This window comes from Furipterus horrens, unplaced genomic scaffold, assembly GCF_987537825.1.
Source record: "Furipterus horrens unplaced genomic scaffold, mFurHor1.1.pri manual_scaffold_1, whole genome shotgun sequence".
NCBI classification, from domain to species: domain Eukaryota; kingdom Metazoa; phylum Chordata; class Mammalia; order Chiroptera; family Furipteridae; genus Furipterus; species Furipterus horrens.
This window is the reverse complement of record NW_028327171.1, coordinates 176,274,810-176,300,702: the sequence shown is the minus strand read 5'-3', so window position 1 is coordinate 176,300,702 and position 25,893 is coordinate 176,274,810. Positions and strand designations below refer to the sequence as shown.

General features: G+C 33.7%; 1 protein-coding gene across 2 annotated transcripts in view; it reads left to right on the top strand.

The window, feature by feature from the left end:
• Positions 1 to 25,893, top strand: part of NCKAP1 (NCK associated protein 1) — a 95,684-nt gene that overhangs the window by 58,752 nt on the left and 11,039 nt on the right. The window contains exons 16-25 of one of the 2 annotated variants that reach the window (XM_090281419.1): positions 4,747 to 4,892; positions 7,106 to 7,238; positions 9,280 to 9,399; positions 10,049 to 10,188; positions 11,045 to 11,176; positions 13,533 to 13,751; positions 13,941 to 14,071; positions 14,363 to 14,460; positions 19,119 to 19,212; positions 25,543 to 25,625. In XM_090281419.1, coding sequence (XP_090137545.1) covers positions 4,747 to 4,892; positions 7,106 to 7,238; positions 9,280 to 9,399; positions 10,049 to 10,188; positions 11,045 to 11,176; positions 13,533 to 13,751; positions 13,941 to 14,071; positions 14,363 to 14,460; positions 19,119 to 19,212; positions 25,543 to 25,625 — 1,296 coding nt within the window. The remainder of the gene's footprint in view (positions 1 to 4,746; positions 4,893 to 7,105; positions 7,239 to 9,279; positions 9,400 to 10,048; positions 10,189 to 11,044; positions 11,177 to 13,532; positions 13,752 to 13,940; positions 14,072 to 14,362; positions 14,461 to 19,118; positions 19,213 to 25,542; positions 25,626 to 25,893) is intronic. The other variant, XM_090281428.1, reaches the window with a different exon arrangement.

Below are 25,893 nucleotides of genomic sequence, written 5' to 3'. Positions count from 1 at the left end.
TTCCTTCCAACCTCAACATACGTAGGCATTTCTCTCTTGTTCTGTGTTCTATGGCAGCATATTCTTTAAGAGATGATTTTATAACTCAGGCCACAAGTATTAAGTAATTTGCCTGAAGTTACAGAGTTGATTAGTGGGAGATCAGGAGAAACACTTGGAATACTACTATCCCCAAACATTAAATTTGAATAACATAGGTTATTTTCTTTCTATTAAAAATAATTTACTTAAGTTTTAAGTTTTTATTGAATTTTTTGAGGTGACATTGGTTAATAAAATTATGTAGGTTTCAGGTGTACAGTTCTACAATACATTATCTCTGTATTGTATTGTGTGTTCACCACGCCAAATCAAGTCTCCTTCCATCACCATTTTCTTCCTATAAAAATAAAGATTAGAAATTATTTCTTTTTACAAAAATCTCTGAAACAATACAGAAATAGAGCTTATAAAATGAAAATAGAAGTGAAATTACTTAACCAAAGGATATACACATTTAAATTTTTGAAAGTCATTGTCACATGCTTGAAGTGTTTGAGTCTCCTGCTCTCTGTGAAAGGGCCTAGAAACATTTGGGTTTGGAGAATTTTGTGGAGGTTTAGATGCATTTCAAATGTACCCTTATTAAGTACGTCCAGGATTATTAAACTTACCTAGTTGAATGAGTCACTTGAGAATTTTAGCTTCATTCAGTATGGTAGAATATAAAGCATTTGAGTGAGCATTAAGAATGTGGAACTGTAGATCCCTATGTGAGATTTTTTAATATGTACATTACCCGCCATTTGATTCTTTCATGTATTCCATAGTTGCTTATATTAGTTTCCTAGACTTGCCATAACAAAGAGCCACAAACTAGGTGGCTTAAATAACAGAAATTTCTTGTCACCGTTCTGGAGGTCAAAAGCCTGAAATCAAGGTGTCAGCAGGGTTGATTCCTTCTGAGGACTGTGAAAGAGAAACTGTTTCATGCCTTTTTCCTAGCTTCTGGTGATTTGCTAGCTATCTTTGGTGTTCCTTGGCTTGTGTATGCATCGTTCTAACGGCACTTTCCCTGTTTCTCTTCATGTAGTCTTCCTTATGTGCATATCTCTTCAGCTAAATTTCTTTTTTCCATAAGGACACCAGTCATACTGGATTAGGACCTCATCTAATGACCTAATTTTTACTGGATTACCCTATTTTCAAATAAAGTCACATTCTGAGGTCCTGTGGACTATGAGTTCAACATACCTTTTGGGGTCACAATTCCACCTATAGACATTGCTCTTAACCATAATTGGGACATATGGTCACTCAGCCCCTTTCTACTGCATAATAGACTCCTACTTTTTAGTGACATTAGGGCCATGTATACCAAGGAAGTAAAAAATGAGACATACAACTAAGCCAGAGAAGACTTGTACAGGGAAAGAGGGCAAGAGTACAAGATGGGTGACAGTGTCTAAAATCCAGGAGGTTCATATAATCAGTGATTTTCAACCTTTTTTCATCTCATGATACACATAAGCTAATTACTAAAATTCTGCAGCACACCAATATATATATATATATATTTTGCTGATCTGACCCCATCCCAAACAAAACAAGTATAATTTTTATTTCATTTACACCAGACTGCTATTGTTGTGTTGTGTGTTTTCATTTTTTTAATTTGACAGTCTAAGGGAAAAGACGTCAGTGCCCCTGACTGAAAGTCAGGTATTGCATGTTTAAAAAATCTTGCGGCATACCAGTTGAAAATTGCTGGTATAGCAGTGAAGGTTCCAAGCCTACAGACTACACCATAGGATATAGGAGATAAAATATTGAACAGTATTATATAATCTGTAGTAGAGTACATATTCTTTTTTGAGGAATTTTGTTAATCTTGCTATGCAGGTAAGGTACATTATATGAAAAATAGCAGTTGAAAATCTAAAAGATTAAGTTAATGGATGTCATTGACACAGTATATCAATTAATTACAGTTTTCTCTGAAGGAAGAAAAGCTTTTTAAAGTCGAAATTGCTAGTAATGGCTTATAGAGGAAGCAACAATTTACCCAGACATTGAAAAAATGAGTAGAATTGGATAGGAAACTGGCTTACACAGGAAAAGGGCAAAAAATAAGGAAAGGGTAAGTTAAGAGGTTTTTTAGTTGTAAAGTATTACTACAAAAAGGAGTAAATCTTTACGAGATGAATGATCTGACTTTGGTCACTGATTAGGTAGAAGGACAGAGTTACTAGATAAAAAGCCATGGCCAGAGAAAGGTATAGAGTTGTGTAGATACCAGTAGTTTTTGAGTAGAACAGGGCCAAAAGGGTAAGCCTTTGGGAGAATTTTTTTGGATGCTTTGTGCCTGCGTTGGAGTTCTGTCCAATTTTGATCCTAAGGTCATTGGTCTTTTATAGGTTGCTTTGATCTTTCTGTCTTTTTTCTAGTCTTCAGAGTTCTTTCTCTCTACATACAGTCTTTATAATTTTTGTACTTCCTAAGACATCTCATTCCCCTATATTATTTCATTAGTTCCTTAAGCATGTCCAGTCACTCTTTCATTTATCTTCCTTCCATCTGTCTTCCATTTTACTTGGGTTATTCATATCCTACACTTTTATTTAAACCTATTTTTCTTATTTTAGTAACATGTTTCTACTTTCATTGTTGTCAAGCATTTCAAATAAGTGCTTTACATTAAATTTCTATTCCCCATCTGTTTCATCTGAACTTATTTTCACAGTGATATATTAATTCAGAATTTTTAAAACGAGTGTCAATTAATGAAAGTCTTTATTGAACTCATCACCACAAGTGGTTCCTCTTCATACTCTAAAGCTGATTAAAGGTAAATTAAACTTAAGTTAGACTTAGTTCATAATTAATGTCTGGAGTAGCCCTGGCCAGGTACCTCAGTTGGTTAGAGCATCATCACAATACACCAAGGTTGGGGGTTCAATTTCCCAGTCAGGGCAATAGTATGGAACACCTAAGGAATGCATAAATAAGTGGAACAACAAATCAATGTCTCTCTCCCTCCCCGTCCCCCATCTCCTTTTCTCCCTTCCTCACTCTTTCTGAAAATTAATTAATAAAAACTTAATAACAAATGAATGAATGTCTGGAGTATATCTTGTCTTCATTATTCCTAATTCTCTCCCCTTTTTTGGTAGACAAAAACAACAAAATATAAAACTGCTTTCTCTGTGGTGTCTCTATTTTAGTGAATGATAACTTCATATAGTAATAGTCCCTTGCCATTGTAGAGGCTGAGATTTTATTTTTATCCTACTTCTCAGGTAATAATTATTTAGTCTCTTACTGTTTCATGAGTACTGGCAGAAGACGGAGTTCCTGGATCAGGGACAAAGGACTTTATTCACTGCACGGGAAGCAGCATGAACATCAGCATATATGCATTATTTCTCCTTTGCTTCCATGTCCCATGGAGGTGGTGCAGAGGGACCTAGATGTATACAGTGGGTTTGTGTTTCAGCTGAGGAACACTGAGTTTGAAGACCCCTTTGTTTTTTTCATCAACAGTAAGCTTACTTGCGCTTTGTTCCAGAGGGAGATGCTACCTTATTCCTCAAATTTGGTAACTGCAGATACAACCCCAAGAAATGGCTTGAGTAGTGACTGTTGAGTAGTCTAGGCCTTGTGTTCTTGGCATATCCTGCAAGATGTGTAGGGGCACATGAGATCCATGAAAGAGTGTCTCCCAAAAGCCAGAACACTGATCATTATTCATAATTTTTCTCTTGCCCAGCATATCTAGTGATTTCTCAGTTTAAACTCTTGTAAATGACCACCACTTTAGACCAGATTGTCATAATCCTGTCTGGATTATTGCCACTACTGTCTCCTAACACCTGTCTCCTGTTCCATTTTTGCTTACTCTTCCCCATTTCCCCCTGTCCTAAAACAGTCTTTCTAAAACAACAATTGGCCATCACACAGAACCTTTAGTGGCTTACCACTGAAAGCTTAGATTCTTTTAACATGATATAAAGGGGTCTGCAAAATCTGGTTGAATCTCTTCTTTCCCTGTTTCCCTTCTCTTCTTTGCACTCAAACTAGCCATAGTAGACAGCACTTCTTCTGTAGGTACCCCTCCTATTCTTGTTCTCTGCCTTTCTGGAATGCTCACTATCCATGGACAGGATTCTGTTCTCTGTGAGTTGGTATCCCTATAGTGGAATTTTTTTCCTACAACCCATCCTGATGGCTTTGGTTAAATCCTCATCATTTTGGCTAATGTACACTAAATTTTACCATCTTCAGTGCTTTTCTACAATTCATCAAGTACTACAGTGTATTTTACTACGCAGTCTTTAATGATTTATTATATCCTAAAACCTTACTGAATTAACATGCAAAACTTATACTCATTTGATTGTTTCCTCTGTATGTTTTCTCCCAAGCAAGATTAAAAATTTCTTTTGGTAGGGTTAAAATGACAATTGTTTTATACCTTTGATATTGTAGCTTTCATTTCTTCGGAGGTTCTAGATGAATTACACATATATTATGATAGATCCTGTTTTATGGGCAGTAGTATCTCAGTTTACTTAAAGAAATTCTTGTTAGAAATTTCAAGTTTGGGTCACTATGCAGAACTTTTAAAAGAAATTGTTACTGAAACAGTGTCACAATAAACAGGTATTTTTCAATAGTGGGTGTCTGTTTTCTCCCTGTAGAATGACAGGGCTAAATTCATTGATCTATACTTAAACTACTTTTATCTTTTTTGCGGTACTTTTACAGGCATATACTAGTGTCTCTAAGGCTTCACTTAGCCTTGCAGATCACAGAGAACTTGGAAAGATGATGAATACGATAATTTTTCATACAAAAATGGTGGATTCCTTGGTGGAAATGTTGGTGGAAACATCAGATCTCTCCATATTTTGGTATGTTGTAGTTATCTTTAAATCAGAATTTGAGATTTTTAGTAAGTATCTAAAGGTATCTTTTTAAATTTCTTTTTAAATATTAATATATATCTTAAGACAGTTTAGTAATAATAAAATTGTAAGAATAAAGGGAATAGTGTACAACCTGCTTACAAAAAGAAGTTTACTAAGTTGGAATTTTATGTCTTTTTAATTCTCTATCAAGAGCAGCTCTTTTCTAGTGTGAATTTATTTTTTACACTTTTTTTTTGAGGAGGTGAAATGAGTAACTTCCAGTTGCCCTAAGACCGTCCCTCTTACATCATTACATGAAACAAACAAAGTTGTGGATTAGGGTTAAATAGAACAAATGTTGCAAATAAAATATCAACTAATTTCACTCTCTGGTATTCCGTCGGCAGCCGTCCGTCTCGAGAGACGATGGTGTAGCTTCTTAAGAGTCTATCTGCACCGCCGAGAATGGCTGTGCAGTCCGACTTGGGAGTGACACGGTATCTGTCTCCTCCCGTGTTGAATCGACATCTTGCGATGACGCTGGAGTGTCCTCTCCAGTGAAGCTGAAGCTACAGAGCCTGGGCAGGGTGATATGGAGGGTCTGCTGTTGCCCATGCAGCAGACCCTCTCTGGTATTAAATTAGACATTAATATTATGAAGTGGGGACTGCTCCCTTCGTTGTGCTCAATTCTCCTTTGCTTTTATCACAGCCTCTTTGGTTATCCTTAGTAGTTTATGAGTTTTTGCCCCTTTCCTTTTCTCTCATTATATGGTCCTTGAAGGAGGGTCATGTTTTATTTCCTTAGTGTCTAACATAGTAGGTATGTAATAAATACTTAAATGAATATGTGAACTTGTTCGTGAGTCCAGGATTCAACCTGAAGTATTCTGGCTCAAAGCTATGCAATAAAAACTCTATTTCTGCTTCTTGGCCTTTTTTCCTTTAGGGGCTGATTGGAATAACCTAGTATGCCCCTCTATTTTTAAAATACTGAGATAACCTCAATGGATAATGATAGTATTTCCTAAGTATTGAATAGCTGTCATTATGAAAAGCTTTTCATTGCTTTTATTTTGGAAAATAATCCAGTTCACACTAATTTTGGCAATTTGTTAGGGTGGCTTTAATTAGAAGTATTGCAGAAGAAATCTAAATACCAAGGCAGGGAAGGCATCAGGTGTCTCTTATAGTAACTCATAAAACGTAATATATCACATGTCAAATATATGAGAATTTTTAATGTTATTTGGAGCTGTGTATTATTGCCTTTCCCAGAGATGTCCTTGGAAAGAAAACGGACCATTTTATGCTAACATATTTTTGAGCTACAGAAAGGTTCCTATTGTAAAAGAAGGATATAGTAATTAGTAAGTTCTCTTCCCTTTCTTGGACATGAAAGCAGTTTGTGATGTTTAACATTTCTAATTTCAGTCATTTAATTAATTTTTATCTGTTTTCTCATAATCACATTCTTATTTTATCACATTCAAAATAAAGATATCTTCACTGTTTGTCTTATTATTCCAAAATGTACTACATTTTATTGACTCATATTCTTTTACACTTAATATCTCTTAAATCTGGAAGTAATTTAAAATTGGTGGTGTGTCATTAATTGACAGTTTCTCTTTCTTTGTGGTACATAAAATAATAGTGTTTGTTACAATTAATAGTGCCTTAATTTTGTCGAAAAATTTTTAAAGATTTTATTTATTTTTTAGAGAGGGGAAGGGAAGGAGAAATAGAGGGAGAGAAACATTGATGTGTGAGAGAAAGGTTGATTGGTTGCCTCTTGCATGCCTCCAGCCAGGGGCCTGATGGGTAATTAAAGCCACCAGGAATCAAACTGACGACCTTTCGGTTTGTGGGACGATGCCCAACCCACTGAGCCACATCAGTCAGGGCTTTTGTTGAAATTTGATGATGTGAGATTTGAATATCATAGGTTCATATGCTATAGATACGGTTTATTTTCTGTTAAAGCTTTAAAAAATTTTTGTAATGTTATACAAATAATATTTTTGTTACTCTGGAATGATTATTGGTGTTTGTAAGAGATTTTCTTTGGAAAATTACCATTCTCTTAAGGGAGTAATACTACCAGTTGATGACTGTTATTTACTTGAATCAGATTAATTATAAGATACTATATCATGAAAATTTTAACTATAAAAATTGATTCTAATTTTTAATATTGTTTTTCATTATATATAGTTTTTATAGTCGTGCTTTTGAGAAGATGTTTCAACAGTGTTTGGAGTTACCCTCTCAGTCAAGATACTCAATTGCATTTCCACTGCTTTGCACTCATTTTATGAGTTGCACACATGAACTGTGTCCAGAAGAGGTAATTTCAGAGTAGTATTCTGATTTATATGGCATGCAGAATAAACTAAACCAAGCCGTAGCTGACCAAATGTTCACAAAGTCATGATTACCTAATCTAGCTTCCCATCTAATGCATCCCTATGTAGAATCAGAAGAATGCTTGAGTAGTTATTTGATGTATATACAATAGATGTAATATTTATTTGGATGGATGTATAAATATTTATCAGAACATATTAAGGTCACTTGAAATCACCTTTATTAAAATAAATGGTGGGTCAGGTAATAATATTTATGGTACAGTTATATGTAGTAATTGATTTTGCATGCTTACTTTTCCTTTTAAACTATCATTGAAAAGACTTGAAAATAGAATGCACAGATTAGTGACTAAACATAAACATGTCAAAGAGGAATTTCATTGACTTGCCAATACAGTAGATATAGTAAGTAGAATCTAGGTTTGCTGGTATTTGTAAGACATACACACTGGCATGCAGGCACACAGAGTTATTGAATAATTGAAGTAATCAGTGATTTTATTGATACTAACTATATTCAAAAGGTATTCAGAATTCTGATCTTTAGGGAACAAATATCACTGTATAAATGTGGTAAGAATATAGGTTAAAATTAAACAGTGTATTTCTTTATAATTTAATTGTGTTGAGTCCCTTAAAACTATAGAACTTATAGAAAAGAAACTTATAGATAGCAGTAGCATTATTAATATTTTTAAGCATTAGGTAATATCTGTTGAAGATGGTATTCCAGTATTTCATTGGAAGCAGACTCTGAGACAGAGATTGGCCTTCTAGAAGTTTATTAGGGAGAGCATTTAGGATTAATAGCTGTGAGGATATTAACACCCAGTTTTAATAGATTTATAGTGTTTAGATTTAATAGATTTTTTCCCCAAGCTTTATATACCTAAGATATACTATTATTTTTTCCTTACCATAATCTTTTTCATTAAATTACCAGTCATATCCAATTAATTTTATTTGTGTGGTATCATTCCTTGAATCCATCCTCTACTTTCCATTGCTTTTGTCACTATGTTAGATCAGATTTTTAATGTTCTCTATATGTACTCTTGAGTATTTTCTGCCTTTAAATCTATGTAGTACAATGCCACCAGAGTGCCTCTTAAAGAATCATGAGTGGTTCTCTATTGCAAGTGAAGGAGGTAAAAACTTTCTCAGCCAGGCATTTAAAATTTTCAACAATTTGATCTTTACCCCGTTTTTTAAAAGTCCTTAAAATTTTTTGTGATTAAAAAATATCTAACAAAAAATGTGTCGTTTTAATTATTTTCAAATGTATAGTTCAGTGGCATTAATTACCTCCATAGTGTTGTGCAACTGTAGAGTTATATCCAAACTCTTCTCCTCCTGTCCAAGCCACATCATCTTTTGCCTGAATTATTGTTAAGTCCGCTGAGTAGTTCCTCTGCTTCTGCCATTGTCTTGAAGTCTTTTCTCAGTACTGCAGCTGGAGGCAGAGGGCAGATCATTGAGAGACTTGTGACCCATTAAGAAACATTACTGTTTTTGTTTTCCAGTCTTAGCATTTCTGAGCCATTGAAGGGGAATGGTGAAATCAGCCCTGTGCTTTAAATAAGTTAGTCTAGTAAATTCGAAGCAATGCTAGTTCAGTGTTCTTTTTATCAGGAAAATGCGATAGCAAGAGATGTTTTATCTTTCAGGAGTCAGAATTTGCTTAAGCAAACTCTATTTGTAATTTGAAATCTTAAGTGAACCAACATTTAATTGTATCTGGCCTGTTCACCCCCTTTAAAGTTTTAAGGGGCAATTTAAATAAATACATTGTAAGGCATCATGATAGACCGAGGAAGTTTACTTCGCATGTTTAAGTATTTTTGTATTCTTTTATATTATCTTACATTTATTTTAGCAGCACAGAAATAATGTATGTAATAATCTCTAACCCCACTCCTTATTGTACAATAGACTTTAACTTATTTTCCATGTTTATTTAAAAAGTGTTTTGTTTCAAACTATTTTCTGTAACTGTTATCATTAATTCTGCTTTAACAGCGACATCATATTGGCGATCGCAGTCTTTCCTTATGTAATATGTTCCTGGATGAAATGGCCAAACAAGCTAGAAATCTTATCACTGATATTTGCACAGAACAATGTACCCTTAGTGACCAGGTAATAATTTCAATGTTTCCTTACAGATAGGAAATTTATGTATGAAGGCAAGAAAATTATCTGTTAGCCAGTTATTTTATTTTCCATTTTTCTATTCTCAGATTTAGTAAATCTCATTATCTCTTGTTTTGAAGCTTTATTATTAGGTTTTTTAAAAAAAGTTGCCACTGTCTTTAGGATTACTTACAATGAAAAGTCCAACCCTTAGGTTGGCATTTAAGTCCCTTCTCCTGATAGTTACAGTTCTCTGTTCTACCTGCACTTAGGCTTCATCACCTAGTAATTCTCACTAGATTCTGAACACATCATGTCCTAACATAGTTTTGTTCTTCTTAGGCCCTTTTTCTCCCAGTAAAATGTTCTTTCTTGTTCTTTGCTTGCCTAGTCTGTTTTTACTCATCCTTTAAAGTGCAGTGTTGATATAACGTCCCGTGTGAAGCGTTTTTTCACACAAAATTTCCCTATTTCTGTTTTCCACCAAGCTTAGGCTCCCTAAGCTAGGTAAATCCTACTCTTTATTTATATCTCTGTTCTTAGTGCTAACATGATATTTCCTGCATCATCTGGATTCCTCTAAGGTTTACTTGAATAGTTAATGTGTTTTCAAAGTAATTGGTGTAATGTGAGATTTTATTCTTTTTAAATTTAGTTGCTGCCCAAGCATTGTGCCAAAACCATTAGTCAAGCAGTGAATAAGAAGTCAAAAAAACAAACTGGTAAGAAAGGGGAACCTGAAAGAGAAAAGCCAGGAGTTGAGAGCATGAGGAAAAACAGGCTGGTAGTGACCAAGTAAGCCATACACTTTTATTATATATCTTATTGCTATAGTTTTTTTTATTTTTCATTTTGGCATTAGTCCTGAGGAAAAGTTAGTAATTATAAATTCTCCATTTCCCAGTCATTATAATTATTATTTTTTTACCTTTGTGAACTTGACTATTTAGTACTTATTGAATCTCAAAATGCAGACTTCGGGGTTTTTGAAAAAAATAATGTAATAGATTATATTGTCTTATCTTTATATACAGAATACTGAAGGCCAGAAATCTGTCTAAAAACGTAGGCGTATACTATAAGAAATCTCTTATTTTCTATTTATTTAAAATCAGATATCTGAGACTTTATTTGGGAATGTTGTCATATATAGCTGATACCATTATCTTAAAATGGATATATCAGAATAGTTAGCATTTAGGGCTGTTTGTCTACTTAGAGGGGAGGCATGGGTGAGCAATAATAGGTGAATATTTTTTTGCTTAAAGCAAATTTCCTATCTCCTTGCTTCCTACGTTGAGCAGCTATTTGCCATTTTGTAGACAACTTTCTTCCTCCACAACAGAAAGTACAATAGGAGTTGGAAATGATTCTCTTTATTAGTGTGGAATAAGCTCTTTTCTTGTGTAGTAAGTCAATATAGTCGTCATCTGAAGATGCAAACAAATACTGCTTATCTTTAAATGATGCAATTGATGCTCTCATATGTTAGGGATATCTTTAAAGATTTTGAACTTTGTCAGTTTAGGAGAGAAGCTGAATTCTGTGATTATTATCCTGAAATAAGATCTGATATGTTTATAAAATTAATATTGTATTGTTGTTATGAAATGTTGAACATTTTGTTTACTGTTTATTACTGTTTTTTCAGCCTTGATAAATTGCACACTGCACTTTCAGAGTTGTGTTTCTCTATAAATTATGTACCAAACATGGTGGTTTGGGAACATACCTTTACCCCACGAGAATATTTGACTTCTCATCTGGAAATCCGCTTTACTAAGTAAGAAAGAACATAAACTGTTTTTGTTTGTTCACTTAATGAGTTTGTTATATTAATTCTTCATAGTTATACAGTATTTCCTTTTATGAGGAAAAGCATTAGTAGAATCAGTATAATATAAAAAATAATGAATTGGGAAGTATGAAAATAGTTAACTGGGAATTATTTCAGTTCCTCAGATTTCTCATACTTGTTATTATTAACTAGTTGTAACGTTGGTCAAGCCAGTTAATTTCAGTGAGCTTTAGCTTCCCTTTTAAGAAAAATGAGAAAATTGGAGCAAATCAGTGTATTTCATGGCAGATGGCAGTCCATTTTGGTCATGAAATCAGATTAGAAGGTTGTAATAAACATTTCAAGAAAGAAAGAAGAGAGAGGGAAGGAAAGAAAGAAGAAGAAAAATATTAGTGCACTGAATGTAGTAAATATAATATTGCTTCATGACACTTTTAGCTTTGTGTGTACACATGTATGTACTGAGTTGTGCTGCTGGATACATATCTTGCAGGGGGTCACATTTAAATGTTTGAAAACCTCAGGATTAGATCAAATTTAAATGTATGCTGTTATGCCAATAGAATTCTAGACTCCTGAGGCATTCAGTTCTTTTTAGAGCTTTATGAGTTATATATATTGTTTCTTGAAATGGTATTGCATGTGAGAAGTCAGAAACTTTCACCTTTATAAATGTTTCTTAATCCCTTTTCTAAAGTTACATACTTATTAAAGAAATTATTGATTTTATTGCAGGAGGGGAGGAGGGTGGGTGAAGGTCAAAGAGGATATGGGGAGATAAATGGTATGGAAAAAATACAGTAAAAATAAACTATTAAAAAAATTACTGATCTGACAAGTTTGTCTTAAAGGCCTTAAAGCAACTTAATAAAACAATATTTGTCAAAGATTTTTTAAAAGTTTTGTAGTCGTTAACAGGTAGTATTTGCACCATATACATAACATTGTGTTAAGTGCTGTGATTGGTAATGAAACAGTAAAGCTTCAAGCTGTAGTTGGTGAGGAGACGGCAACGATTAGAGGGTAAAATGGGAGACTGTAAGTGGGCACTAGATTGAATGTTAAGTCCTCAGCTGGCTAGGGAAGGGTCTGACGCTGAACAGAAGTGTTGCTGTCCTTTAGTAAGGCAGTCATCCTGACAGTAAAACTCAGAATGCTATGTAGGATTTAAACCAGAGAGACATTATGCCCTCTGGTATTTATTGTTCTCAATTAGGTAGGTGCGGTAAAGTGGTAGGAGGAAGGTAGGGTTCGGTTTACAGCTCCCATGTTTTTCTGTAAATATGTACTCTGGTCCATTAATCCACAGAGAAGCAGATACTCTTTTTTACCAAACATCTCTCTCCTTAGTGATCAGGATCAAACCGAGGCTGTAAACTTATTTACCTGGGAAAGGTCTTTCTCCCACCATGTATTGCTTGTATGGTTGATTTCTGTTGATCACTTGAGCACAATTTTAGGACTTAGGGGCTATATATATATACAAGGATCACAGTTTTGTCTTGAATTTGTCTTCTTGGACTGTTTCTAGTGATGAGGTTTGTCTGTTTTAAGGATTTGTCCTTACAAATACAGGATTAAGAGCTTTGCAAATCTAATACTTTGTGACTTTTTATGAAATAGAGGTGGCCAATGTAGGAAAAGATCGTGTAGAGGAAAGTACTTTCAAAATTTGTGTTTCTTTTTCAGCTTATGCAGTTTCTTGGGATATAAACTAAACAGAACTGTGTTTCATGTGCTATAAATGATTAAAGAATAATGAGGTTGTCTTGTTTTGACTATAGTGCATTTTGTTGAGTGGCAGCACTTTAGTTAGGCAGAAGTGATGCCAAACCCTGCACCCGCCAATTCCAAACAAAGTGACCTTGACCAATTTACTTGAGGTTTGAGTCTTAGTTCATTTGTGAAATGGTGATAATTATAACTGTACTAAGGTTACTAAATATGAGAATTATAGTTAATACATATAAAGCCTTAAAAACTACTGGTACATAACAGTGCCAAATGAATTCAGGCTGTGGCTTAAATAGTCTATTGTGCTTCCAACAGACAATGTGTTACATCAAAAGCCTTTATCCTTAAGTCATTTTTATTACTGATGTCTTTAGAATTTTTTAAATCACTTTAATTAATTCCCATTTTATAGTAGCTTTTAGGTAGTCATTCTGTTTTTTAGGTTGTTTCTTTGGAAGATAATGATAGTAATTTCATGGCTTTGTAAAAAATTGCATTTAAAATTAATTTTATTGCTTATTTAATATAATGATCAGCAGGTTGAATGGCCTCCTTGTATACATGCAAAAATCAGAACTCATTTCTTACTCTTTTTTTTTTGCCTCAGGTCAATTGTTGGAATGACTATGTATAATCAAGCCACACAAGAAATTGCAAAACCATCAGAGCTTCTAACAAGTGTAAGAGCATACATGACTGTACTTCAGTCAATAGAAAACTATGTGCAAATTGATATTACAAGAGTATTTAATAACGTTCTTCTTCAACAAACACAACATTTAGACAGTCACGGAGAGCCAACCATTACAAGTCTATACACAAATTGGTAAGGAACACATTTGGAAATCTGAAGTGATATAGTTTCTTTGTAATGAACTACTTGGGAAAGTTATTTTTTATGGATAGGTGCTCATTCATGTCATCAGCCAACTTAAAATTATATGCAAGAATGTATACCATAATAAATTTTGAATTAAACAGTTTCTTCCGATTACACATTTACTTTTCTTCTTAGGTATTTGGAAACTTTGTTAAGACAAGTCAGCAATGGTCATATAGCTTATTTCCCTGCAATGAAAGCATTTGTGAACTTACCTACAGAAAATGAATTAACATTCAATGCAGAGGAATATTCTGACATATCAGGTGAATAATACTATGCAATGTTTAGAGAATGAAGAAACCTTGGCTTTTTGGCTTTTGATTTTATTCTGTTTTCATTCAATTATATGCATAATCATACAGTATATCTTGGACTTCCCTTTGCATTTGTCTAACTTTTTTTTTTTTACTTTAGAGACTTCTCAAGATTTTTGCATTAAGAATATAATGCTTCTATAATTTTTGCTGCTATAATATACTGTTTCAGGGTGTGTTGTACTTTTTCTTAAAGTATTTGCTCTGTTAAAGTATAAAATTAATTACATTTCCTTTCAGAAATGAGGTCCTTATCAGAACTACTAGGCCCATATGGTATGAAGTTTCTAAGTGAGAGCCTTATGTGGCATATTTCATCACAAGTTGCTGAACTTAAGGTAATGCAGTATTTATTTATTTTAGCTTATAAATATGAATTCCTAAAAAACATTTCAAGAAAATGAGCAGCAAGCCTAGCATGTTAATTACTTTACCCTGACTTAAAAGCTGTCATATAAATGAAGTTATAACACTAGCATGGTCTTTTTATTGTGTTGTGTTATCACCCCCCTTTCCACCACAACTACCACATTGCTGTCTGCATTCACGAAGCATGATCTTTTAATAGCATCTTTGTTTTTTGGGGTGGGGGTTTACAGATAGTAATCTGATTTACTGAAAATCAAGCAAATACACAGGATAAGCCAATTCCTGGAAGATTAATAGTATTTTGCTGAGTGAATAAAATAGTCATTGTGACTACATGACTTTGTAGTCTCAGCCTCTGTTTACTGAGGCACATACACTTCTATGGGTATTCTTTTATTACGTAAGAAATCTTCTGATGGTATATAATGGTGTTTGGCGTAGACAATGTGTTGTATACTAGTCTATCTCATTGAATTAAATCTCCAGAAGTACTCAGGTTGTATACTATTCTATCTCATTGAATTAACTCTCCAGAAGTACTCAGTTTGTCAATGATAATTCTGATTGTTTTACATTTTTCAGTGTCCTATACAATTGCTTTCTTTAGGATAACTTAATACATGAAATTCCAGAAACAAAATAACATACGGAGTTTCGCTTTCAGTATTGGTAGGCAGGGTTATTTAAACCACCTTATCTCCTAAGAAAATTTTAAAACCCTGTGAGATATATAAAGAAAAAGAATGTTATTTAAAGAAGAGCTAAAAAGATAAGTATTTTTTGGCCAGAATTGAGGAGAATGTGAGAATTCAAAGATACAAGCCTAGCATTAGAAACCAGTATTGACCTGAGGACATTTGCTGATCTGTAACATTGATCCGTAATTTTGGTGGCCTTGTCAGGTAAGCAGATTTGTAAACAAAACCCAAAGCCTGCCCAAGGTGGGGAGGGGGAAGTCTGCTTATATTCTTTTTCACCCGTTTTACATAGATATCCCAGAGAGTTAGACCTTTAGGGTAACAGTGAACCAGAAATGACTCACCCCTCTACAGGATTTGCAGCCCTGTTTGTGTTGCTCTCTTTTTCTGATGAATCTCGAGTGTTGAACCTGGATTAAGGTGGTCCTAGATTGGCAGTGCCCTAAGGTGCTTGGCAGAAGCTAATAACAATTCTCTCTGGAGAAAGGTATGTTCGTCCTAGGCTGCAAATGACTTCTGTGAGTAATTTTTCAAAATAGTGACCTCCAGGTGGAGAGTGAAAGTCCATTGGAGATGAGTAGAGGGTGGAGGTAGGAGGTTTAGTACTTCTGACTGGCTGACAGGATTCTTATATTTTCTCTCTCTCTCTCCCTCTACCCGCCCCTGGCCTCCTCTCTCTCTCCCTTTCTCCTCCGCACCCCCTGCCTTCTGTTCCCGGTATTCCTGAATTTAGAGTCTTCCTTGTTGACATTGCTTCAGAGATAAGTTGTTATGTATAACAGCCCCCCCCATACAGACATGTAATAACTCCTGTTTTCAGCCTCAGGTCTTCCTTTCTATGCCACTGCCTACAATTTCTGAGACAGTCATTAGCTTGCATTCTACAGCTGTGTAGAACACATTTCTCATTTCTGTGTATTCTTTGCACATTTCCATTTCTTGGCATCTCTCATTTGCTTTTGTTTCCTCTGTTATTTCTTCTGTTATTGTAGGTTTATGGCTTTTTATTCTTTTCCTCAAATCCTAGAGGAAGCAGATGTATGTATGAACATTTTAAAACCCCGAGAGAGTATAAAAAAAAATTCTTTAAAGAAGAACACACACATATATAAATAGAAAGAATTCTCTACATTTAACCAGCATTTCCAACCTAGTTTACATACTTATTTGAGCCTTTCTGTAGGAAAATATCTGAAAGTGGATCAAAGAATATGAAAAAAATTTAAAATATTAACAGATATGCCTCTGAAGACATTGTAGCCCATACTATCCACATTAGAGCATGAAGATACCTCAAATAGCATTTTAGTCTTTTTGAAATTAGTGCATAAAATGTTTTAGGGTAATTAAAATGTTTTAAAAATCATTCTGTAACTTCTTAGCTTTTATTTTCTAAATTGACAAACTAAACGTTACATGCTTGCATCTTTGTTATCTAAAAGATGACCCTGATTGTTTTATTTTCTGTGTTAGCTGAGGATCTTTTTGTTTAAAACAGTAAAGTTTGTGCCAATAAAAAAAAAAAAAAGGAGAGCATCTTTGTATTTAATGGTTGTGAGTAAATCGTGTGTCAGACATAGTCAGTACTGCATGTGTACTTGTGGTAAAACATGTTTATTACTTTCTGGAGAAGAAAACAACCAGTCTTCTTTCCTACTAAAATTCTTGGGGTGTTTCATTTGGAGTTGTGCCTGTTGAGTATTTATTCTTCCAATCCTGCCAAAAGAATTGTTTTGGCATTTCACAGATCAGTTCGTTAGTTCTTCACAGAGTCCTAGAAACTTTTTATTTTATCTCAAATGGAGTAGGAAATTGAAATATGAATTGTGTCAATATAATTTTTTTTAACAGGAAACCATTTTTTTTCTTTTAGTATTCTTGATTTGTTTCACGTGATTTGTCTCAGCTTGTTCTAAACCATTTAGTTGGTAATTTCTAGTATTCTAGCTCTCATTTCATTTATCAGTGATATTAATCAATGGATTTAAATATATATAGAGTTTTGTTTCTGGATACAATTGAGGGAGAAAAGAAAAATATATATACAAACTATACTTTGAGGAGGAGACATAATTCTTAAAAAGAATAGAACACTAACAAATGCTTTAGGTTAATGGTACTTAAGAATTGTTCCCAGATCATCAGCTGGGAACAATTCCATTACCTTGGAATTTATTTTAAAATGTACAGTTTTTGGTTCTCAGACCTGCTAAATCATCATATATATGGGGCTGGGACCCAGCAATGTGTGTTTTAATTAGTAAGTTTCCAGATCATTCTGATCATTCTGATGTACACTGAAGATTGGGAACCATTTATTTAGGGAGTAAGGGGTTGGATGTTTAAATCAGACATACCTATATTCAGATTGTAAATTTTACTATTCAGTATCTTTGCTACTTTGGGCAAGTCATCTAACTTCTCTGAGGCTTAGTCTCCTCAGTTGTAAAATTGGAATATTCTCTATCTCATTTGTATCAGAGTAAATGGGATTGTTTGTAAATTGCCTAGTACAAGAGCTTAAAAATGATTACTACTATTAAGTATATACTATAATTCATTGATTCTAAAACAGTTATCCTGTATTAATATTTCTAAAATTGTATGAATCTTACAGTCAAATGATTAGAAAACATTTCAGTTTAATTGATGGTTTTTTTTTTCCTTACTGGCATATAAGATAATGGTACATTTAAAATTCAGTGGTATCTTTGATTTGCTGACATGTGATATTATGTTAAAGATACATGAGCACTGTCAGGATTGGGCATTTAGTTTGAGCATATGTTGGTTGAATCAAGTTGTAGAATGGGACAAGTATTGAATTGGCGCCAGAGAGAACAGGCAGTCTAATTAGTGTATGGAAATTGACTTGGCAAATAAATTTCACTGAAGTTGAACATTTGATTGGGAGCATAAAGAGAAATAATCTGAAGTAATATCAAGTAACCTAAACCAAATTCGTACTAGTATAGGAAAAATGACTTTTATAGATTTGCTGTATAGTTTTTCATGCTACCCTCAAAACACTTGTCGTTAGCCTTTGGCTCATAACAAAACCACTATGGCACTTTAACAGTGTGCTTGCAATGTCTTTGCCCCTAGACCTGCTGAATTGAAATATACAGGGATGAAGCCTGGGTATATGTATTTAGAACTACATACATCCAAATCCAGGCTTCCTCTCTGGATATTTCAAATACATATATCTAGACTTTCCAAATACATATGTCTGTTGTTTCTCCCAGAATCAAATTAATTACATTCATCTTAATTATAATTTTTAAACTAAATTACCTTTTCAATATATTTTTTAAGGAAGACATTGTTTAATGAATTATACTTTTCCTGAATAGTTATCCTTCATTCTCTTTCTTCTTTCTATTCTCTTTCCATTCTCAGTGGTCCCTGAAAAAGGAGGTAGATAGTTGACACTTCCATTTGATAATTTGTGTTGGAAAATACTGCTCTATTATAATCCCCATGAAGTGGTACCATACCCCAATAAGTTATTCTCCTTCTGATTGTATATATCCAGCAATGAACTCTAAGCTATCTTTAACCAGCTTTAACTTCAGCAAGCTTTTTTTTTAATGGCATTTATTGCTTTCTATATCCACTTCAGTGTCTGCTTTTTTATTATTGATGCTGTTCTGTGTGTAAGGATAAAATAGTCCTTCATCCTACTACTTACTTTATTGCTTTTTTTTTCTGAACTCTTTTTGAATATGAAAACTGAAGAAAACATTAAGACTATGTAAATTTTAAGATTCCCTTAGTAAAACAACAACAAAAATATACATAATAGAGCATCTGGATTTCATGAATGGTATTTCCTATATGCCAGGCTGTAGTTTCCAAGCATACTCTTATCTCATTAACACAAGGAGGTCTGTGCCTGACCTGGGATTTTTCTTTTTTTTTTTTAGAAACTTGTGGTGGAGAATGTTGATGTGCTAACGCAAATGAGGACCAGCTTTGACAAACCAGACCAGATGGCTGCACTCTTTAAAAGACTGTCATGTGGGTAACTTATAATACTTTTTATAAGTAGTAAGAAGACCAGAAGTATTTAGCTTTTACTCAAAATTTGTAAATATAAATATTGTAGTAAATTGTGAACAGTACTTTAGCTTATGAAGAGAGAACTTAAAATGTTTTAGTCCAAGGGTCCTTTAGGTATGTTTCATAATTTTCTTTTTTTACCATATTCAGTACTGTATGAGGTATTTAATGAATATTATTATCAGTTAGTTCACAAGTCCATTAAATTTAATATAATAAATCCAAATTAATTTAGACTAAAGGACAATTAACATTTGAATCTGTGACTGTCTGAAAATCAACTTGATTGAGGTAAAATTTACATATAATAAAATGCACACATTTAAGTGAACTGTGTGATGAATTTTGACAGATGGATGCATCCATGTAACTATTACCATAATCATGATATAGAGCAATTCCATCACCTCAGAGAGTTTCCTTAGGTGCCTTTATATAGTCAGTTTCTTACCCCCACCCCTCAAATCCAGACAACTTACCTGATTTCTATCACCATAAATTAAATTTGCTGTTCTAGAGCTTCATATAAACAAAATCATGCTCTTTTTGTGTCTGATTTCTTTAGCATGTTTTTGAGATTCATCCATCTGTGTTAAATGAATCAGTAATTTGTTCCTTTATTGCTAATTAGTATTCATTGCATGAAAACACCCGAGCCTGCAACTTTAAAAAAGTCCTTTTTTAAAAAAGTTTTTAATGTCTTTTTTACAATTGACATTGAGTCTTTGTGGGAGGTACATTGTGAAATAATAGTGAATCTTAATTATTTAATAAAGTGTGTTTAGCCAGATAGCTATTTTAAATGTAAGTTAATTTTATTTTCACTTGCTTTTTGTACTTGAACTCAAAATTATAATTAAAAATTATTTTAAAGTCATACTCCTTATTGATTCATTTAAAAGCCTTCCCAACATTAAAAAATTAGTGAAATTCCAAATAAAGTACTCTCTGTGTTTGAGAAACCAGGTTTATTTTCCCAAATAAAAAATAAAGCCGTATATGTTAACATATCTGGCTTTTGATATTTTTCTTTTAAATGTTTTACAAATCTGTCAAATTTTAGAAAGTATAAAATGATTTAGAGGATCACCTTATTAGGTTATCTAATCTTGCTTTAAAAAATAGAAGCTTATTTAATACACAATAGTATGAAATTATGCTGCAGTTTGCCGTGTAGAACAGATCAGTAGTTGCCAGAACCATAAAAAAGGCAATGAGGGAGTTTTGGGGGTTGAGGAAACTGTTCACCACAGTGGTGATGGTGATTACACACATTTACACATGTTAATCTTTTTCTCTAGAGCTGTACACCAAAAGGGGAAAAAAAAGGTCAGGCTTACTGTATGATATGTTGAAAAAAATGAAATTAAAAAAAAAAAGAAAAAGAAAGAATTGACTTGATAGCATTATAAGCAAGAGGAATGTGAAAAATATTTAGCAGGCAATTATTAAATATCTATTTGATCTCTTTTGTTCATTGCTTTACTATATACTTTTCTAGTTTTTTGTTGATTCTTAACATTTTTTATATTTTTCATGTTTCTTCCTTTTTTAAATACTCATATGTCTACCCCACTAGCCTTAACCCTAGACAGTGTTCTACTAATAAACGGCATTTGATGGTATCATCTGGTTAGAAGCAACTAAGCCACTGCACTGTTCAATGCCTGCTTACTGTTAGTTTAACTCCCTATTTGTGGAATTGAAACAAAATATAAGTTGTTAAAAATACAAGCAGAATTTATAGGTTTTCAAAATAAAATTGGTAATCCTTTATCTAGATTCTGTTTACTTGAATTTTGTGTATAGTAGTGGTGATTCATGAGCTGTGAAATTCACCAAAATCAAAAGATAAATTGTTGTCGTAGTGGCCCATATATATCAAATTTGTCTTTAAATGGAATTTTTTATTATTTTCGTGTGTGTGTGATTTGGGAAAAAAAAATTCTGCTTGAAAGTGGCTTATTTAAGGGACTAGAGAAAGCTGCTGTTTCAGTTGAACTGTTTTTCAGAATACTCTCTTTTGTCTCTGATCTCTACGTTTGTGCTTCCTTCACACCATATCCATAAGTTCATATACTTTTAAAGCAGTTTGATTTTCAGTCAACAAACACGTTCTTTTAAATACCCTTAAAAAGAAAAAGCAATATTATTTATTAAAAGTAACTGAATTGGGAGGCATCTGGAATTAATTTTCAGTTTTAGGCTTTCTAACCATGTGACTTAAGCAAATTTAACAATGTCCTGCCCCTTACTTCTTAGTCTCTGACACTGTTCCTTGGGACTAGATTTATTTCTATACTGGTTCCCTATTCCAGACTTCTATTTTCTAGTGTTCCTGTAGTGATTTTTCCTTTTTGTAATTCATTCCACTCACTTTTGCCCTGATCTTGCCTTCAACTATAGACCTACAAGTTGCCTTTAAAGACTTTCACTTTATCAACACTTTGGATGTTATTATCACCTGAAGCTGTTCCACTGGTAAAATTTTGAATTTGAAACTCCACTCTCAGACCAAAGTTGTTATCTTCCAGCTCTCCCACTCCTTCATGCCTCTTAAACTTCTGGTTCTAGCTTATTGAAACTTTGATGACTCGAGTTTTCTAATCAGCCTCTTCTGGCTTTACTTAACATATTCAATCTGAACTACAGAATGTGGTTAGTGATTTTAATTCTTTCTCCTCTGTACTGTCATACCCTTGACTTTCTGCTGTATTCATCATCCTAAGCAACTTCCCTGATCCCAAAAGTGTTCTGCTCCTTGGAAGCCAGATACTGCTAGTGACATCACACTTCTTAAGTCTGTTGTTAAACCTTCTTATTTATCCTGTCACTCTTCATGTTGCTAAACTTTTTGACGAGCTTATATTCATGATTTTGTCTTCCCAATTTTCTACTCTCAGTATACTGTAGTATGGCAAATTTCCCATTAGGAAAATGTAGTCCTTTTTCCTCTTACTCTAGTTGATTTCTCTGTAGTGTTTCTCTTATTTTTATTTTCTGTATTTATTTTTATACTTTTAATTTGCCAATACTTCTGCCAGGTTTTTTTGTTTTGTTTTGTTTTGTTTTTGAGTCATTGTTCTATAATCCTGTTGGGAAAATGTATCCAGACTTATTTATCAATATGTGTTACATATTCATCTTCACCCTTGACTATTGAGCTCCATATGTTTAACACCAAGTGCTAGTTTGACCAAGGGTTCTCAAAGTGTGGTTCATTAAACAGAAGCAACAAGCAACGCATCACCTAGGAGCTCATTAAGACTGTAAGTTACTGGGTCTCACCCCAGACCTACGGAACCACATTGCTGATTTGCACTAAAGTTTGAGAAACATGGTTAGACATGTTCAGGTGTATGGCCCACCGATACTTCACAATGTCTCTGGAATGGGAAGGACCTTTCCCTCATGGGAGGTGTAAGTGGGTGAGGAGAAAAAGGCTGATATTCGTTTTTAATTGACCATTTTATTACCTTTCTTGCCATCCACCTAGTGACTCACACAAGAAAATTTGGGTACCTTCCCTGATTCTTCCTGTCATCACATTCTATATCTAATAGCTATATCTTGCAGATCAGAGTTTGTAATTAGTCGGTCTTGTTTTGGCCCTATGCTGTGTTAAATTGAGAGAAATTGGTTATTGTTAAAATGATATTTTGCATAAAAATCAACATCTGGCTTCCCCCCCCAAAAAACCAACATAGCATTGATTGGCTGGAACTAAGTTGCAGTTATCACCTTTAGAAATTTTTCTCCAGTATTTCCTACTCACTATTCTATCTTTTACCTTGTCTATTTCACTATTTTATGTTACCTGCTATAGGTGTTTGAGCTTTTAACTCCTACTTCAGATCATAATTCTTAAAACCCAAATCTATCATGTGGTTCTTGTTTAAGGCTTTGTCATCATTCTGTGAACTATAGTCATGGCTTCTTAACATTCAGGCTTCCCTTTTTAACCTATCTCCAACATTTCAAGTCATATTTTTAAACATAATTCTTTTCATATCATTCTTTGTATATTTTTAAAAGATTTATTTATTTTTAGAGCAAGGGGAAGGGAGAAAGAGAGGGAGAGCAACATCAATGTGTGGTTACCTTTTGCACGCCCTCAACGGGGACCTGGCCTACAACCCAGGCATATCCCTGACTGGGAATCGAACCACTGATCCTCTAGTTTGCAGGCTGGCATTCAATTTACTGACCTGCACCAATCAGGGCATTCTTTATATTTTTGAAGACCCTGAATAACCCACTTACTGCTTCAAGGATAGTCTAATTTATTTAGCATGGTGTTCAAAAGCCATTATTTGGATAAACTTCATATCCAGCCCTTTTCCCTCCTATCTCCCACTGCGTTTTGCTTTGCTTGGCCCAAGACCCAAATAGCCGCTGCTCTAGTATTAATTAGTACCTTAAGATGGGTCTTATTCATTTGAGCTGCTAAAACAAATCTCTATAAATGAGTAGTTTATAACAACAAATTTATTACCCACAGGTGTGAAAGTTCAAGATAATGGTGTTGACATGGTCGGTATAGGGTCTTCATCAGAGTTGTAGACTTCTCATTGAAATCTCAGGTGATAAAGGGGCTAGGGCTCTCTCTGAAGCCTCTTATAACCCACTAATTGAATTCATGAGAGCTCCAGTCATGGCTTAACAAATTCCAAAGGCCTGCTTCCTAAAACGATCAGCTTTGGGGGTTAGGATTTCAATACATGCATATGAATTTTGTGAGAACACAGACATTCAGACCATAGCAGAATGTTAATGGAAACTATGGGAAATAAGGGAAAGGTGCCAGTGGTCAAATAAGATGGGTAAATAATCCATTAAATAATAAGGTAAACAATATTTCTTACTATGAAACTTATCAGAACTTTTAATGTGTCATTGCTACACATATTTAAGAGGAGGTTGTAGGCTACAGTTTTTGCAAATGTATTTGATTAAGTTCTGGGCAACAATCTGGGATAATATAAGATGCCACACTACTTGTTTTCTGATTATCTACCTTATTTTTCTTCTATTCTTTTTTCTGGGTTCTTCTTTTGTTTTCAGGCCTGGAATGCCCTTCTGTTTTTTGCCCAATTTGGGTGACATTTTCTCAGTTAAATCTTTTTACTCTCATCTCTTTTCTCCTTTTCTGGATAGTAACTGTTTTCTAGCCTCATTACTTGAGTGACCATTTCATTGAACATCTTCTGATATTCTGGTTCTCAGGCACTCTAGAGAGTGCTAGGGATAGGTAAAAAGATTAATGGCACTGGTTTTTGCTCATGTGGAATTTATAACATATTTGTGTCCTACATCATTTTGTTAGCACTGCTGTTTTAAATTCTCGTCACATTTTGGTTTTCATTATGCCCTGAGTGTTATGATAAAAGATGCTATGGTAAAAGGTTTAAACAAACTACATAGGAGTTAGAAAGTCAAACAATTCTCTATTCCTACTCAAAGATAACAACAGTTTTCTATAAATCTTTCTAGAAATTTGTTATGTATATACAAATTATATATATATTTCTCAAATATGATATTTTCTTAGTTTTTTGACAGTTTAGACTGTTACTTAAAGTCTAGATTATTATTCTGTTTATATTTGTATTCTTATCACATAGTACAGTGCCTTGTGTATGGGGAGTAAGTTAATAAATGTTCGTTGGTTTTTTTAAAATAGGAAGTTATTGATTCTTCTAATCTTTCCCTTGGTTTTGTTAACCAGGTTTTAATATTGAATGTGTAGTAACAATTTTTAGAGTAATGCTCTGTAAACAAAATGTAAGTGATCAAATTCATTCATAATGTTTAGCAACCTGAGCTTGTGAAAACTGCCCATGATCTCAATAGTCACTTTTTATTTCTGGATTCTCCAGACCTCAGCAATTTAAGAATTTAGCATCTCCTAGTTCTGGGGCCATTTGAGCATTTACCTTATATGCACTCTGATCAGCTTCCTCTTTCTTCCCCTAGTCTCTCTTTTCTCCTACCTAAAACATTTCTGAGATCCGATTACAGGTAGCTACTTTCGTGATTGTTTCAAGATTCTGGTGAACCATCTAAACCACTTTAAAGAATAGTATACCCCATTTGCAGTAAACTATAATTTCCTTAATTTTAGTATCAACTTTCAAAGCATTTGCCTCTTTAATCATTTGTTATAATCAAATTGCTATTAGTTGGGCCTTTTATCATGAGAATTTTATAACTAAGAGTTTTCTCCAAGGTTAAGAAAGAATCCAATTCACACTCTTTTCTTCTCTTATCCCCTTCCTTCAAATTTAGCTGTTGACAGTGTCTTGAAGAGGATGACAATAATTGGTGTAATTTTATCCTTCCGCTCATTGGCACAAGAAGCACTTAGAGATGTAAGATACCATTATAAGTACATATCCTATATCCAAGTAATATCTTTTCATTTCCCAGAAATTAAAAGTTACTCCTTAAATTTATAATTGGCAGTGATATAATAAAATTCCAGTTTTCATGGTTATTTAAAATAAAGTATATAGAAATTAAAGATACCTAAATGTATTTTTTTTTAGGATTTTATTTATTTATTTGTTGGGTTGGCCAAAAAGTTTGTTTAGTTTTTTTTGTAAAATAAAAGACATATTTTTCTTTTTCACCAGTAAC